General features: G+C 37.1%; 2 protein-coding genes and 1 long non-coding RNA gene across 4 annotated transcripts in view; 1 reads left to right on the plus strand and 2 right to left on the minus strand.

The window, feature by feature from the left end:
• Window positions 1-18,341, minus strand: part of LOC125778148 (uncharacterized) — a 334,571-nt gene that overhangs the window by 159,080 nt on the left and 157,150 nt on the right. The window lies entirely within an intron of this gene.
• LOC105233161 (casein kinase I) lies at window positions 322-18,012 on the minus strand. Its single transcript, XM_011215138.4, has 4 exons — window positions 17,834-18,012; window positions 12,752-12,861; window positions 1,298-2,072; window positions 322-681 (listed from the first exon to the last, which is right to left on the minus strand). Exons 2-4 carry the CDS (start codon window positions 12,828-12,830, stop codon window positions 504-506), a joined length of 1,032 nt encoding a protein of 343 aa, XP_011213440.1. The 5' UTR covers window positions 12,831-12,861; window positions 17,834-18,012; the 3' UTR covers window positions 322-503.
• LOC125778164 (uncharacterized) lies at window positions 15,079-16,446 on the plus strand. 2 transcript variants are annotated; one of them, XR_007422531.1, is made up of 2 exons: window positions 15,079-15,613; window positions 15,707-16,446. It is a non-coding gene; the product is annotated as an uncharacterized LOC125778164 (long non-coding RNA). The 2 variants fall into 2 exon arrangements; XR_007422530.1 differs by having other exon boundaries at window positions 15,079-15,521.

Consider the following 18,341-nt stretch of genomic DNA (forward strand, 5'->3'; position numbering starts at 1 on the left):
ATTACACGAATGTAGTTGATCTATTTTTCACAAATTTTGGTAGTCACAGCACATTTCAGCGAATTGGCAATTACAGAAAGAAACTATCAATAATGCAATTTCGAATCAGCTGTAATTCAGAAGATGTTTTGGAATAAAATCGACGATAAATTGCCAGAACCAACCAGATAACGAAATTCATAGTTGCCAGAAATCGATAACGTTTCGTTGTCTTATAAGATACGATTTGGTTTCGCTCTAATCCATCGGTATGTTGTACACTGTGCACCAAATATTTATATTCATAGAACAATTACAAAATAAATAGAACACTACAATGGATTCAGGTTTAAAACAATTAGTCTTTATTGACATAATTCAAAATGTGTACAGTAATTAATGTAAATTATATATCAATATCCTCAGATGTGCAAAATGCATTTGCATTATTTATTATGATCAAATTCCAGTTCTAACCCTAGGAAATACGCTTGTTATTTCACAAATTATTTTTCACATTGGTTTCAATCAGATATCATCGGCTTTAAACCTTGCTTCTCTTTCTCCTTATCACGTTCGTTGCGTGACTCAGCTTGTCCCAGCAAAATAGCTGGATTTGGTTGGCCCTGATGTGTTTTTTGCTTCAACATGGTCCAATCATATACATAATCATAATGATGATTTAATGTTCTGAAAAGGATTCTGAAAGCAAAAGGATTTACGTATTAGAAATCAAAATCTAGATCATTATTAGTATTCATATATATACATTAGGGTGTTTTTTTTTTTGAACTATTAATTTTTTTCAGCCTCGTCACGAAATTTCCTTGGAAATACCCTAAAAAAAAATCCCTGAAAATTTTAGCCCTTAATATTAACATTAAGAACTGGACCAAGGCCTGTAAAAGTTTTCCATAGAAAATACACAACAATCTCTTAAATGACAGGAGCTAGGTATATTTAAATGACAAATTTGTAGGAAATTTTTTTTGCTATAAAAAAGTTCCGAGGTCAAGTGTATATACATATCGCTCATTTGCTGCAAGACCGGCATAAGTCAAAAAAATCGATTTTCCAGAAAACGCGTTTAAAGTTTTCAACTGACTACAACCTTACACGGTGACTCCAACCTTACACCTCTTCTCAAGCGGAGCACATAAGAGGTATTCATATGAATTTTTCACTCAACATGAAGTATGATATAACGAACAATTCTGCAGCATTAACTCAAAAATCACGTTTTTTGATTTATGCCGATCTTGCAGCAAATGAGCGATATGTATGTATATATATGTTTTTAAAGTTTTAAATGTCCTACCTGAAAAGTTGCCGGAGATACATATAATCGGGCTGTTCCTCAAATCGCAAACTGCGGCAATAATTTATATACATTGCGAATTCTGCTGGAAATCCTTTGCACAGAGTTTCAATAGGAGTAGACATTTTCTTTTCAGAAATTTTTTCGTATTTCTGTTGTTTGTTATTGGCTTTCATTCCCTGCCATGGCAAAACTCCACGATTAAAATACATCATAACGTATCCTAATGACTCCATGTCATCTCTTCTGGATTGTTCAATACCCAAATGAGCGTTTATTGAAGCATATCGTGCTGTTCCCGTCAAATTCTTATCTTCACGATATTGTATATGAGTGCGGGAAACCGGATCTCTATATTTTTTAGCTAAGCCAAAATCAATCAAAAACAATTTATTGCAATGACGCCCGATTCCCATAAGAAAATTATCAGGTTTAATATCTCTGTGAATAAAGCACTTTAAGTGAATATATTCAAGGCGCCCAATCATTTGATCCACCAGCATTAGCACCGTTTTAATAGTAAAATGGCGTGTACAAAAATTGAACAAGTCTTCCAAGGATGGTCCGAGAAGATCCATAACTAAAGTATTAAAATTTTTTTCTTTGCCGTGATATCGAATCCTGGGAATTCCAATTCCACCACTTAGAATTCGGTATAATTTTGCTTCATATAAGAGTTGTGGATGTCGTGCATTTGCACTTTCCATTTTTACGGCTACTTCTTCACCACTTTGTATACTCATTCCCAAATAAATATCTCCGAATGATCCACTGCCTAAAATAGAATAGAACAGATATAGAATATTACGTTAAGCATTTATATACAATATATACACATATGGTCAAAATGAAAAGTACATTCCTTTAGGCTGCAGTCATAATTGAATTTTGAATGTTTGGTGAAGTACACGAATGCAACTATGGGTTGATTTTATTAAATTCGATACATTGTTAATTATTTTAAGATTTTCATCAAATCGGGCGATTTATTTTAATGGTTCGCTCTTTAGGCTGTATAGCTCCATGTTTAAGACTCATTAAGAACTAAAAAAAAATTTATAGATGGACAGAAAAAAGCATTGTAAGGCGAAGGAAAAAGAAATTGTCGTAAACCTCTTAAAAGAGGGCCAAAGTTTTAGGAATATCGCTAAAACATTAGGCCGTCTGTGCAGAATACCCAAAGGATTAAAAAGAATGTTGAAACTCGCGGTCGACCAAAAAAGACATCAACAACAACGGACAACCGTATTGTCACTCTTGGTAAAAAGGACCCATTGATATCTTCTAGGACAATCTCAGCCGATATTGGTAGCATAATATTTTCCCAAATGGCCCGACGAAGGCTACATCGAGCTAATTTACCTTGCGGGATAGCCAGAAAAATACCATTATTGCGAAAAAAAAATTCAATATAAGATTACAATTTGCGAAAAATGAGGCAAATTGCTCCGGCCCAAGTGGTGAGAAAAAGTGGGCGCAATATCTTGTGGAGTGCAAAACAAAAATTAATTTGTTAAGAAATGATACTTGATGGAATGTAAGTTAGTTGTGTAGGACTAATACATCGTATTTCAGACACCATGAATAGGTTCCAATATAAAGATATCTTGGAAAATAAGATGCTGCCATATGCTGAGGAAAGTATGCCACTAATTTGGAAATTTCAGCAGAATAATGATCCTAATCATACTTCGACGTTGTCGAAAGATTGGTTCCAGGAAAATGGTGTGAGCGCTCTTAAATGGCCATGTCAATCTCCCGACTTGAATCCAATTGAAAACCTTCTGGGGGAGCTAAAGCAATGGATTGAGAAGCAATCGTTCCAAAAGAAGGATCGGTTGGAGAGCTTTGTTGAAAAACCTGGTATGAGATTCTAATTGGTACTTATCTCCAGTATGCCAAAACGAGTCTCAAAAGGAATTGAAAATAATGGCTGATATACTAGATACTGATGAAAGAAGTAAATAGAAATTAAATAGAAGACAGAAAACTCAAACTAATACATTTTTTCATTCACAGATACCTGATGTACTTATTATTTTGTAGAGCCAATTTTTTAGTATTTTCATTATTTGCTAGAAATTTAAGTTCACATTTCAATTATTATTACAAATATCTTAATTTTTGTTATTTAAGTCATATAAGAAATGAAATATGATGTTATTTCTCATTAAACATGAATAAAAGAGAATTTATTAGTCATTGAATGCTACACGGGCGTATGTACTTATTATTTTGACCATGTGTGTTCAAGTGAAGTGAGTTATTGACGTGACTTTTTCTAGTGCCCCGTTTATGGCACCAAGTACGATAGGAAATAATCCGTAATTGGTTCCTAAGCGCGCATTTTCTTAGCTCTCCCTTTAGATACACGCGTAGATCCCACAATTCACTCATAGAGAAATTTCTGGGGATTACACTCTGAGGAATTTCCAAGCATCAGCTACATTAGTGGACTACACCATCTCTGGTAACAAGAAGGATTGTAGTCCGTTCACAAGGAGCAACAAGACATCGCGTGATCGACAAAGCGCCCAGACACTTAAAATTGCTACACCAACTACAAATGAGGTGACTCCATCAAATACGGTCCCACACGTCGCAATGGTAACTAACAAAGACAGCGCAGCCGACCTGCCAACACAAGACACCACTAGCAACGAAAATGCAGTAAGTGTGAGGGAAGGAGAGAGCGCGCTTGCTGGTCTAGGCATACTAATAGAAGAGTTAATTGCGCTCACCCATGGCCAAAAACAAAGGCATGTAAATCAACATATGTGAAACAACGATCATGTGTCAATTCGCCAAAAACCTGAACAAGAACAAGTTTAATTGGTCAGTTGAAATCAATAATAGCAAATGACGTTCCTACAACCCAAATGTTCGAAACCACTGCAAAGTCGCCAGCAATAAGACAAGTAAGCACACAGCCAACGAAAGGGTCTGATAATAAAGCATCAACAACGAATCCAATGAAAGAGCAGTGGAATATAGTATCTAAGAAAGCCAACCAGAAGACAGCAAAATTGCCAAAAACAAAACACCAAGCGATATTAATTTCAAAAAAACGGCGACCCTTTTTACGCCGAGTTTCAACGGAAAATCAAGTCCGATTCAACACTCATCGGATTCGGAAATATCGTGGCAAAGATACGTAAAAGGAGCCTCTACCGGAGTGCAAAGACCTTGATGAAGTTACAAGCAAGGAGGAAGTCCTTTATGCCCTACATAGAGAGTTAGGAAACCCTGAACTGACGATATCAACAATCAAGAGGTTAAGAAAGTCGTATGGAGACACCCAAACAGCACTTATTATACTTCCGGTTGAGGCAGCTAAACAGCTTCTACTGACCACAGTCACAGCCACAGCCATGCTTTAAATGTCTCGACTACGGACACACTGCAAAAACCTGCACTAATGAGGACAGGACCAGACTTTGCAGAAGATTTGGCGAAGGGGAGCACCAGGCAAAGGACTGCAACAACAACCCAAAATGTTTGCTCTGCTTGAAAACCGGTGGAAAGGAAATTGATAATTTTACCGGAACGTCAGGTGCCCAATATACAAAAAAGCAGCTCAACAGGTCACATGAAGTTTTTACAACTGAACTCAAACCATTGTCAAACGGCACATGACTTGTTAAAACCGTCAGTTGCCGAAAAAGCACTTTTAAGGACAAAAGAAAATGACTAAAACAGTCGATTAAAAAAAGTAAGCAGGAATGTTTCCTCAAACTGTGTGGCGATGCTGAAAACAATGCTTGGGGACTCGCATATAAAACGGTAATGGGAAAACTCCGCACTGGTGGACAAATACCTACCTCATCCTCAACAATTGAGAAATTAGTTTCGGTACTCTTCCCTATCCGACCCTCCCTCCATCAGAAGACTGTGAGGTCCTAGGTTACACCGACTGTTTCGAATGAAGAAGTCCGAGAAGCATGCAATAGGTTAAACCCATCTAAAGCCCCGGACCAGATGGAATTCCGTATATAGCGCTAAAAACAGCGATTGCTAGGAACATAGACACTTTTCTATGAACAATGTATAACATATACATCCAAGAAGGTTGCTTTCCCGCCATATGGAAAAGGCAATATCTGATATTACTGTCGAAACCTAATAAACCAATGACAGAACAATCTCACTTCCGGCACCTCTGCTTGATAGGTTCCGCTGAAAAAGTTCTAGAGCGGATCATATTCCAACGGCTAGATAAGGCAATCGACGGTGCCGGTGGACTATCCCCAAACCAATTCGGATTCAGGAAGGCAAGATCCACAACCGCAACGGTAACCCTAGTAAAGGCCCTGGCTGAATGGGCTATAAGTGGGAAAAAATGGAAAGGAGGCACAATACAGTATTGTATGGTTGTAACACTAGATATAAAGAATGCCTTTAACTCGGCATCCTGGCATAGCACATTGAGTGCACTAAAAAGCTTCTCCGTGCCTCTATAACTTTACAACATTATAGTTAGCTATTTCGAGGAAAGAACTTTGAGCTACAAAACAAACCAAGGCTCTAAAAAATAAAGTCCCCTACTAAAAACCAAATAAAAGACGACCATTAGCCGGTTTACTAAAGTCAGTCGTGCTGTTCGGCGTCCAGATATGGGTAAAAGCCCTCGAAATAAAATTATATCGTGCTGTGCGTTCCGTACAGTATCAGAAGATGCTGCCCTATACAATACACTAAAAAGAATTTCAAGGGCAGAGACGGTGAATCAGTGGCAAAAACGGTGGGAGGAAAACGGAAACGGGCGGTGGACATTCCGACTGATCCCTAGCGTTAAACCATGGCTAAATAGACCGCACGGTGAGGTAGATTTCCACCTAACTCAAATCCTCACAGGACATGGCTGCTTTAAAGCATATTTTTCGGACACTAAAATAACGATACATGTGATTATTACGGAGGCGATACCGTCGAAAGTGTTGAACACACATTCTTCTATTGCCCGAAATATAATTATGAGAGGCAACATTTAAAAAATGCGTTCGGTATAGACCCAACACCTGATAACTTGGTAAATCAAATGGTCGAAACAGTAGAGAAGTGGAAAGCTGCTTGCGAAGTTGCAGACGGACTTATGACATCCCAACGTGCCAGCGAACAGCGGCGGAGAAGAGAGCTGTTAAATGTAACGAACAACTACGACTCAAACACACTGACCTTGACGTAACGGGAAGGGAAGGGTTGAATACGAACAATGTACGAGGGGGGTTATCAGACCAACAGAGGTGGGGCAAAGTAAATGCAGCCGGGCCGAAGCGAACGGTACCTGTTGCGATCACTTTGTGGAATCGACGTTCGCAACGGATACGTCCGTAGGAATGGGAAGAGCGTTGAAGGTGCTCTCAGTAAATTCTAAAAAGCCGACCCAGTTAGCTTTGTTAAAGTTAACGAAGGTGCGGTTGTCCACAGAAACAAAATCGGGCAGATGGTCTGATGCGAGAGTTAGCATAGGTTGCCAGGTTATGCTATTTATCAGACCACCACTAGCAATGGTAATATCGGGCGAGATATTGCAGGTGTCCATAACTCTGGTGGGGGCTTCGTCATTCATTGTGCAGAATGTCGAATCGGTTAGTATCTCTGCGGTCAATGTCTTCATCGATTAGACGATACTGCACGGTTCTGTGCAATATCAAGGCTAGGCCATCACCAATATCTAGCTCGCTACCCTTACGTATAACGTTGACACCGGCACAACTCAGAAGATGTGAGCGGCTGCTTAGCTTGGTTTCTTGGACCGCAGCTATCGATACGCGTTCCCGGTTCATAAGTGCAACTATTTCCTCGATCTTGCTCTGGAGTCCGTTGCAGTTGAATTGAAGAATGAGGGTTTGTCGCAGGTGTCTATGGGTGATCCTGGGGGTGAGGGAGTGGCGTACAGGTGGTGGTGTTTGTTGTAGCTGTAGAACCCGCCGGGCGGTTGTAGCACTGTGGTGTTGATTGGCGACGACACTGTTGTGTTTTGAGGGGGTGGACTCTTGCATCATGGGGCAAGGTTCGACTCACTCCACTCGTGGTGCACAAGCCGGAACATGCCGGCACAAGTCAGGAGGATACGGAGCAATCCTGCTGCAAGGCATTGCTCTAATGACGACAAACAAAGATTAACACTTACCGATCCAAACGGGGTTAGATCGCTGAAAAAACAGCCCTTGGCCGGATAAAATCCCGTAAAATTCCGGTGCCTAGAACCGTCTGTCGTGGGCATTGTGGACGGGTCTCCTGTTAAATAATGCTAAATACATATGTAAATAGTATTTATCATCGCTTTTAAAATCGGCTCCTTTTAAACTAATACAAGCATGCCAATGCTTAATTAAATTTTCCATACACTCGTTATAAGCCTGGACTGACATGACCTGCCATGCCTTCTGTGAATGTCTTCATTGGACTCAAGGCAAGTTCCTCGAAGTCAATTTTTCAGTTTAGAAAACAGTCACAGGAAGCCAAATCTGGCGAATACGATGGCTAAGCGATGACCTTCGTTGCGTGTTCGGCCACAATTACGGTAGAATGTGACGATGTATTATCGTGATGAAAAATCCATGCAGGAATTAATGGTGAACCACATATAAAATTAAATTACAAGGATTTCTTTGGAAATGTAATTCCTGCAAATTAAAAGCTAGTGTCGTAACTCAGCAGAATCTTGACCCTGGAAGTGACAACGATGACTCAATTACCAGGCAGTATGCCTCTTGATGTCTCCCACTGAAAATCTACATAGTGAGACGCTTATGCTCCCAGTTAAGGAGCATAATGAACTCTGCTCGTTTTCGTAGAAATTATCCCTGCACCAACCTACTTGGAGCGGAACCACCTCCTAGGAACATCAAGATCCTCAATTGCATCGGCGACATCGAACAATATGCCGGCCGGACTACGGACACAACTAACTTCCGAAAAGTACTGACCGCCATTCACAGCGGAGCCCTTCCAGTGAATGACGTTCTTGGAGTCAAATCACCACCCATTGCAGAGGAAAAGCTCGAGTTGCCGAGAGAAACGAGAGTGACCCTTGCGCAGCTTAGTTCTGAATGTTGTAGCAGGTTAAACGCATACTTGTTCAAAATAGACCCCGACATGTTCAACATATGCCCTGCGTGCAATGAGTCTCCGCATGACACTGCCCACCTCTTTGCGTGTCCCGCCAACCCCACTCATCTGACACCCTTACCCTTTTTCCTTTCGTCCGACCCCGTCGAAACAACAAGTTTCTTCAGCCTCCCGTTAGATGACAACTTAGATTATCTTTACCATCCCAACGAGGATTGAGTAGCCGTTAAAACAACAACAACCATGCATTAAACGTCTGCTCAATGACCAGTGTTCGAAGCTCACACATTTTAGTATGTCATTGAAAATCACAATCATTGAATGTGACAAGGCTAACTCGGCAACAGACTAAGATCAGTTGAAAATAGTCTTAAACGTTCACTAGTGTTTCGACTCCAACAGTAGAGATCATCGAACAGTTCTCAGAACGTAGAAAACGTTAGTCTAATGTAGTTGTGCTGAACGTCTTAGAAAGCAGATGGTAAAGACTCGATGAGGACAGAACTGTCATCCAGGTTGTAGTGCCTTCTGACTTTCTGGTAATATACACAGTTTTAAACTTTGTCGCCTGAATCATCATTTCATTGGGTGTACTCGCCCACTACTGATTTAAAATCCATCGTGCAGTATTCCGTGCACGGATCGGCAAACATACGAAAGTAAATTACGTGATACATCAATCGTATGCGGTGATTGGCATTATGACATACGATTGCAAACGGATCGTAATGTATTTTCAATTCACAATAGTTTTTAAATTCCGCATTGCTTTGAATCCTATATTTAGGTCACAATAGATGTGGAACTGTCAAAACTGTTGCGAAATTTTCAATAAACTAACAAAAGCTAATTAAATATCAAAATGAATCCAACTTTTGTTTTTTTTATTTGAGCTTTATTGAAAGTGATGGTGTTAAAACAAATAGTGCGGAGGTAGCTAAGAGATCGTAGCAATAGCGTAGGTGTAAAAAAAAACAAATTTTTAATCCTCATTAACAAAATTTTTTTGTAGATGAATCGTTGAACAAAGCTTGCAATCTTAAAAAGACGCTGGAGAATTTTAGGATATGGCAAGAGAGGAAGGTATCACCCCACAAAAGTGGAAGAACTGCTAACGTTTGTGAGTCATTACATAACATCTGCATAAAATTTACAATTACTACCCTCAAAATTGCGATTCTTATCACACACAAGAAATTGACACCAGGATAGTGAACCGCCTCACTGCAATCGACCAAACGATAAGAGACCAAATAAAGTATTCTTTAATAAATTTAATTCAAAAATGTATGTATATGTCCTTAACCTAGTAAATAATTTAATTTTTAATGTCAACTAAAATACAAAAATTTTGTTCACATAAATAAATTTTTTTTTAATTTTTAACGAGATATTCCATTCATTGGTTTCTTGTTTATGTTCTTTATTACATTTGCTTACATTTCCATAATTTGTATATTACGATTAGTTTGCGTTCGAATGACGATACACAGGTTTGTCTCCTATTATCATCGAGAATGGAAATACCATTAGCGTGGATATATTTTTTAAATGCGCTGAAAACGCCTCCGCCAAATCCGAATCGCTATTACGATATATAATACGAAATAAGGGCTTTTGCGTGACCAGTGATACGTTCACGGATGTAACGATTCGACCCCTGATCTTACTCCAGCCCAGTTGGCACACCTCAAGAACCTCCAGGCATATTGGTAAAATACGGCAACGTTTTTAAAACTATAAAATATATTAACGTTGTTCCGAAATTAGTTGGCAAAAACTTTCGCTCGCTCAAACAAAAGGGAAACACAGGCGGTCGTACAAATTATTTACCAGAAAGTGAGCAGAATTGATGCCTTATGCATCATGGCTTCTCCCAGCCATCCATGATGGGGAAGTAATAGACGACTCGTTTAACGTCTTCAGGAAAGACAAAAGTAGTTCCACAAGTAATAGCGAACGTGGCGGAGGCGTTTTCACCGCAATTAAAAAATATTTCCGCGCTCATGGTATTCCCATTCTCGATAATAGGAGGACAAACCTATATTAAAATCAAGTGTAATAACTCCGATACCATGGTAGGATGCGCCTACATGCCCCTTAGATCATGTCCAGTATGACACAATGTATTTTGAAAGTTTGTCAAACAGAGAAGAAAATGCAAAATTATATTCCGTACTGGGAAAATCAAACGGCAGACACGGGAATTGACATTAGCAATATTTTTACAACCTTCTTAAAGAGTGTGTACAATCCAGTCACTGCTCCGCATTAATCGAAAATGAACTAGCACCGATTGCTACCATTAACACCGTCTACAAAACAATGTTATCTCTGTATGTCCTATTCAGAAGGTTGGGCCAAGGTTTGATGTCTCTACTAGAAACAAATTTGTATACAATCCGATCGGACTGTTTGAAAAATAATAGTTTATACTCAACTCAATGCATTCTCTAAAAATACTATCATCTGCAAACAGCAAGGTTTCGTTGGCGGGCGATCCACTACCTCCAATTTGTTAATGTAAATTATCTACTCGAGGCTCTAAATAACGGTTAGGATGTTCATACAGTCTACACGAACTTCAGCAAAGAAATAGATCCACTTATACTTAGTAGGAAGGCGATTTAAAGTTAAAGTTGATGCGCAACTATCTACCAAGCATGATGTGACCTCAGGAGTGTCCCAAGGATCACATCTGGGTCCAACTCTTTTTAATATTTTTGCAAACGATATTGATGAATTGAAGATTGTCAGTACAAAAACTAGTGACGGAAACACTCATGTTCTCCAAAGTGATATTTACAAACTATCGGGCTGGTGCCACAAAAACAAACTAGATTTGAACATCAAAAAGTGTGTAAGCGTATCATACTCACGATCATACTCCCGAATGTCAGATTACTATAACTTAAACAATCATCAAAAAACTGACTCTCAACAAGCATATTGATAAGATCACTCTCCACCCTTTCAAAGTTTTAGGTTTTATAACCAGGACTTTCACGAAACTCAATTTACTACTACATCGCTGGTTCTTTCGATTCTAGAATACATCACCGTAATTTGGTCTACTTTCACCTACACCACAATAAAACGTATCGCGAAAATACAAATGAAGCTATGTAAGAGCTTAGGCTAGCGTTATGACTTCTCTGGAATTTCATAGCGCATTAAATGACACTTACGACTATTTCAATGTCAATAACCTGCAAACATACCGTCATGTTACTGACTTACTATTTTCCTTTAAAATAGTGAATGGTCTGATTGACGCGCCTGACATCAACAATTGCTTCGAATTCGCGCCTGAGGACCTCTCGTTGAGACACAATCGTCTACTAAAAATTATCAAGAACTATGTATTCAATGCCCCTCACAACCCCATCATTAGGCTCGTCAACTCTCTACACAATGAAGTGGCCTTTTATAGTCGTTCGCTCAATGCCTTTATTCCAGAAATCACATTGCGTCTATTACAATACCCTTAGTCCAAAGGTATTTTGTTTAAAAATAATATCTTATTTTAGTTGTACATTGTCGATAGGCGCCTGTATATTTAAATAAGTATATAAATATTTTTTATCCGTTTTCTTTATGTATATTATTATTTTTCTGGAATAAACTTCAATAATGTTCAAATACAACTGAATTTCTAAACTCCAAATAAAATGCTGTGGATTTGTGAATTGCAATAAGCCGTAAGCCAGACATATGTATGTATAAATAAATACATATGTATGTATATAATATTTACATACATATTACTATAGCTGAACCATATAACTTTTTTATCTTTAGCAGTAGAGTGACTCACTAAATCGACCGACCATATTCATAAACTGGAAGAAGAAGTGTAAACTGGATCTTAACATTAAAATCGATGACGTAAAAATTCTGACTGTTACTAATCTGAAAATTCTAGGTATAACATTTGAGTCTGTGCTCTTCACCCCTCATATGGACGCGATATATGCCAGGTACAGAACCGAAACAAAACCCTCAAGTCGCTGAGCAACTGATGGGAGAAAAGGCAAAGAAACATTTTTGGCAACATACAAGGCAATCGACCGGCTAGTCTTAAACAACACCGCACAGATATGGTGGCATATAACAAGATGTTTCCTGATGCCTCCGGTCGAACATTTACAGAGCTAGACCCATATGCTTCCGCTTAAGGAACACTTCTCTCCAAGTACTTTTCTGCTGAGAACACAACAACAAACCCCATCCTGTTGTAACGGTAAAAAAAATCACCAAATAATTTTAAGTAGTACTGTCGCCCTTGAACGGATGAAAATCTGTTTCGATTACTTAAACCGATTGTCGTGGGATCGATCATATATTCTGTATTATATGCATATATTAATAAATATTTACCTATTTTCCGAATAATTCTGTACTTTCCGCCAACAATTATTTCAGAACGATTGTCCTTCATGAGACGCAACTTCTCCATGGCGATACGTTGTATTTACCAGTTTCCAATCCTAAAATGTAAAAAAAAAAATATTTAAAAGACGAGAGATTTATAAATAGGTAGGTTTGGGAAACAAAATTGAGCTTTTTTGCAAATTAATTTTTTACTTCAATAGTTTAAACTTAGAAAGCAATTCGTGAATAAGATAAGTGTCGTGGCACAAACAATCAAAAAACCATATTCGACTTCGAATTTAATAGGATTCCATTTTAATTAAAAATAAAAAAAAACTTACAATGAAGTTTTTCAATGGAAAAAAAAACGAAAAAGAATTAAAAAAAAGTGTATTTAAAAAGATACTACTGAAAATTATTGATCCAATTTGTCCTGATTATAGCTGAACCGAAATAATATCAAAAACTCATACATGGTACTATCATTTATTATCATAATTTAAAAGTCATCGGAGCATTATACAACAATGCAATCAATTTGCAGACACAAAATTTTAAAACCATTCAATGAACAAGAAAAATGTTCTAACTGGATTTCGTTAGTTATTTTTTAATTTTTTTGAAGCTAAAATTTGAGTTTTGAGTTATTGCTCTGATACAGCTGGTATTTCCTTTAGTCATATAAATCAACATTGGCTAATTGGTCTTCTATTCAATCCATTTTGGAAAATGTCTAAGAAATGCACCTTCGTCATTACATCATAAAAAAAACGCTGAGGAATACCCCCAAATAACAGAAAAATCACTTAACTTTACTGGGAAGTATAATATTATTTTGTTGTGAAGCTTTATTCGGTTTTCTGAAAACCTCCCTTGATTCATCGTGTAGGCACATTATAATATTAGTTTCGCTATTTTACCACATTTTGTAATGGAATAAATATAGGGTGATTTTTTAAGAGCTTGATAACTTTTTTTTAAAAAAAAAACGCATAAAATTTGCAAAATCTCATCGGTTCTTTATTTGAAACGTTAGATTGGTTCATGACATTTACTTTTTGAAGATAATTTCATTTAAATGTTGACCGCGGCTGCGTCTTAGGTGGTCCATTCGGAAAGTCCAATTTTGGGCAACTTTTTCGAGCATTTCGGCCGGAATAGCCCGAATTTCTTCGGAAATGTTGTCTTCCAAAGCTGGAATAGTTGCTGGCTTATTTCTGTAGACTTTAGACTTGACGTAGCCCCACAAAAAATAGTCTAAAGGCGTTAAATCGCATGATCTTGGTGGCCAACTTACGGGTCCATTTCTTGAGATGAATTGTTGTCCGAAGTTTTCCCTCAAAATGGCCATAGAATCGCGAGCTGTGTGGCATGTAGCGCCATCTTGTTGAAACCACATGTCAACCAAGTTCAGTTCTTCCATTTTTGGCAACAAAAAGTTTGTTAGCATCGAACGATAGCGATCGCCATTCACCGTAACGTTGCGTCCAACAGCATCTTTGAAAAAATACGGTCCAATGATTCCACCAGCGTACAAACCACACCAAACAGTGCATTTTTCGGGATGCATGGGCAGTTCTTGAACGGCTTCTGGTTGCTCTTCACCCCAAATGCGGCAATTTTGCTTATTTACGTAGCCATTCAACCAGAAATGAGCCTCATCGCTGAACAAAACACGCGCGCGAAACACATTTCGAACCGAACACTGATTTTGGTAATAAAATTCAATGATTTGCAAGCGTTGCTCGTTAGTAAGTCTATTCATGATGAAATGTCAAAGCATACTGAGCATCTTTCTCTTTGACACCATGTCTGAAATCCCACGTGATCTGTCAAATACTAATGCATGAAAATCCTAACCTCAAAAAAATCACCCGTTATAAGAAAAAAGAAAGATTATGACGTCATAACTAAATTCATTATCGTGTGATTTTATTTTTTTAAGCGCGGCCAAATGCCGCCAACCCACAAAAGAGTTTAGCGCAAAAGAACTGAGCACGCCCAGGTGTTGGTCCGATCAGGGTAATTTTTTTGAAGCGCGACTGAAAGCCTCCAATGCAGAAACTCATGTGTTATATATTTCCTGTCATTGGGGTATTATTTGTTTTCTTTATTTCTTTTAGTTCTTCTGAATGCAACCTGGGGAAACTTTAGTATACGATCCCACGATTTCAGGGTTAAAAGTGGTATGGTTGGATAGGGCTGATGCTCCAGATTAAGAAAATATATAATTGTTGCCGCCGCAAACTTATAGTTTCCGAGATATTTCCATTTAAAGTTGAAAATTTTGCAAATTTTAACTTGCAATTTCTCGATTGCTAGTAGTTATTTAATTCATATTATGCCTTTTTTATGCACTTATACTTCATTACATTGTTTCTACATATTTATTTTTTTAGTAATTATTTAGTTATTTGCTTAAAATAAGCATTTTATATTTTACACAATTTTCATTCCATGCACAATAACAAAAGTATTCCGTGTTTACAGATATTAAGTGTTGCCATAATTACACATATATCAAACGAATAAGAATGGATATAAAAACTCAAACGCAGAAAACAAATACTATCTGAAATAAATTTTCCATTGTAATAAGAAAATTTTTAAGGCTTTATTGGCGGCCTTCGGCCGCGCTTCAAAAAAAATAACCCTGGCCAATCCAACACCGGGGTGTATCAAGTTTTTTTTTAATTAAAACTCCTTTTCGCGTTGGCGGCCTTCGGCCGCGCTTCAAAAAAATAACCCTGGCCGATCCAACACCGGGGTGTATCAAGTTTTTTTTAAGTAAAACTCCTTTTCACGTTGGCGGCCTTCGGCCGCGCTCAAAAAAATAACCCTGGCCGATCCAACACCGGGGTGTATCAAGTTTTTTTTAAGTAAAGCTCCTTTTCGCGTTGGCGGCCTTCGGCCGCGCTTCAAAAAAATAACCCCGGCCGATCCAACACCGGGGTGTATCAGGTTTCTTTTAAGTAAAACTCCTTTTCGCGTTGGCGGCCTTCGGCCGCGCTTCAAAAAAATAACCCCGGCCGATCCAACACCGGGGTGTATCAGGTTTCTTTTAAGTAAAACTCCTTTTCGCGTTGGCGGCCTTCGGCCGCGCTTCAAAAAAATAACCCTGGCCGATCCAACACCGGGGTGTATCAGGTTTCTTTTAAGTAAAACTCCTTTTCGCGTTGGCGGCCTTCGGCCGCGCTTCAAAAAAATAACCCTGGCCGATCCAACACCGGGGTGTATCAAAAATCTTGATATATCAAGAAAAAGGGCAATGATTTATGTATTTGGGGTATAGTCCTATTTTTTATTCATTTTTATTCGTTTGATAAATGTGTAATTATGGCAACACTTATTATCTGTCAACACGGAATACTTTTGTTATTGTGCATGGAATGAAAATTGTGTAAAATATAAAATGCTTATTTTAAGCAAATAACTAAATAATTACTAAAAAATAAATATGTAGAAACAATGTAATGAAGTATAAGTGCATAAAAAAGGCATAATATGAATTAAATAACTACTAGCAATCGAGAAATTGCAAGATAAAATTTGCAAAATTTTCAACTTTAAATGGAAATATCTCGGAAACTATAAGTTTGCGGCGGCAACAATTATATATTTTCTTAATCTGGAGCATCAGCTCTATCCAACCATACCACTTTTAACCCTGAAATCGTGGGATCGTATACTAAAGCCGACCCTGCAACCTTTTTTTTATATTGTGAACAAACTTAATTGAATAAAATTTAAATCTAGTATACATAAGTATGTATATATAAAGGAAAGTTGTGTTAGTTACACCATATATAACTCAAGAGCGGCTGAACCGATTTGGCTGAAAATTGGTGGGGAGGCAGAACCAGGGTAAGGACATATATACCTTTTATCTCTTTATGTTAAAATTTAATTCAATTCAGAAATACAAAAATTATACAGTTATAATCCAACTAATAGAAATCATATAGAAGGTAGTAGTATTACCTATGTATCAGCCACAGTGAATCGTGGACGGGTCCTCTAGTGTAAAATAAAAGTTATTTTTGCACTATTTAATATAAAATATATGGTTAGAAACAAATTATTGAAGTGTTAGTGGATATAAAAATTAAATATAACTATAAAAATCATTATAAAGGGGAGAAACATGCATTTTAAATAGTTGAATTTTTTAACTTTAATAGTAAATATCTCAAAAACCATAAGTCAGCGGCAACTATATATATATTTTTTTTTTAATCTTAATCCTCTATCCGTGCATATTCATTTAAACATCGAAATTGGGGGATGCTATTCTAAAATTTACCCTTTAATAATTAATAAATGTTTAAAAACAATTTTGTAAAATTGTAAGTGAACAATATAATAGCAAAATTTGTTTTAAATCGAAAAATTACCTACTTTAAATAGTTGAATTCATAAACTTTAAATGCAAAAATATTAAATACTATAAATATACCTCGGCTATCTTTATGAATATATGTTGTATATATGTGTTCTTAATTTGGAGAACCTCTTTAATACGTCCATATGCATTTTGAACATGAATTAAATTGACTGCATTTTAAAGTTTTCGCCCACAATATACCCAAATGGATACTTTCAGGGTTATTAGTTATACCTACAAATATATTACAAATATCCCGAGTTTAATCTTTATTTTCAAATATTGTCTACGAGATGAGGACGGTTGTTACAATTCTTCTACCAAAAAATTTAAGAATACATTTTGTATAATTAATACACTTTTATTTCCATCGTAAGTAGAATAGTGACTATTATTCATTCACTTCTATTTCCATCGTAAGTAGGATAATGTGAAGACATTTGCCAACCATATGAAAGTTACTCCATTCACTATCTGTACCAAAGGTATATATTAAATTTTATACAAGCAATACCAATATACATATTAGATTTAAGCAATTTTTTACTATAGCAATTTTAAACTCATTTCGAAAATTCCTAATGAAGTAGCCAACTAAAAATTCAGCATTTAACAGAATTTTAAAGAAAAAACAATAATACAAAAGATGAGAAAACAAACTTCATATCTTCGACATCTCTGCATTCAAAACATTTATTTCTTACCACACAAACCGTGTTTCGTCCCGAATCACTAACTCCAAACGTTTTAGAAAAAATATTACACTCTTAAATGATTAAATTTCAACACTTCAGAGATATGTACATATATGCAGTAAGATTTTAGGGCACGAAATTTCCTATAACCGCACACAAATGAAAATTGTTCATGGCTGGCAGGATTGCCAATACCAAATTATAAATAATAAAGGTACTAAACTATTGGCAATCAACATAATGTCGAGAATACACCTGATAATAATAACGGGATTCTGTAACCAGTCTCTAGTCTCTATTTGAGACATTGTGAGGTAAAGTCTCAATTTGTGATTAGTTACTATTCACTAAACAGTCTCCAGCGTTAGTCTCAAAACATTGCCTCAATTTTGAGACCTGGTAGTTAGCAGGTCACAAAACCAAAAAGAACTCTTTTCTGCCATTTTGAATATACTGAAAAGAGATCATCATTGATATTAATCGATTGTCGTTTTTTTATATGTTGTAAGCAGCTCAA

This window comes from Bactrocera dorsalis, chromosome 4, assembly GCF_023373825.1.
Source record: "Bactrocera dorsalis isolate Fly_Bdor chromosome 4, ASM2337382v1, whole genome shotgun sequence".
Classification (NCBI taxonomy): Eukaryota; Metazoa; Arthropoda; class Insecta; order Diptera; family Tephritidae; genus Bactrocera; species Bactrocera dorsalis.

Excerpts from the sequence above, each read along its gene's own strand:
- LOC105233161 (XM_011215138.4), bottom strand. The coding sequence starts at position 12,830 with ATGGAGAAGTTGCGTCTCATGAAGGACAATCGTTCTGAAATAATTGTT. Across the intron at positions 2,073-12,751 it reads CAGAATTATTCGGAAAATAG|GCAGTGGATCATTCGGAGAT; the intron begins GTAAATATTTAT and ends ATTCTATTTTAG. Across the intron at positions 682-1,297 it reads TATCTCCGGCAACTTTTCAG|AATCCTTTTCAGAACATTAA; the intron begins GTAGGACATTTA and ends TTTTGCTTTCAG.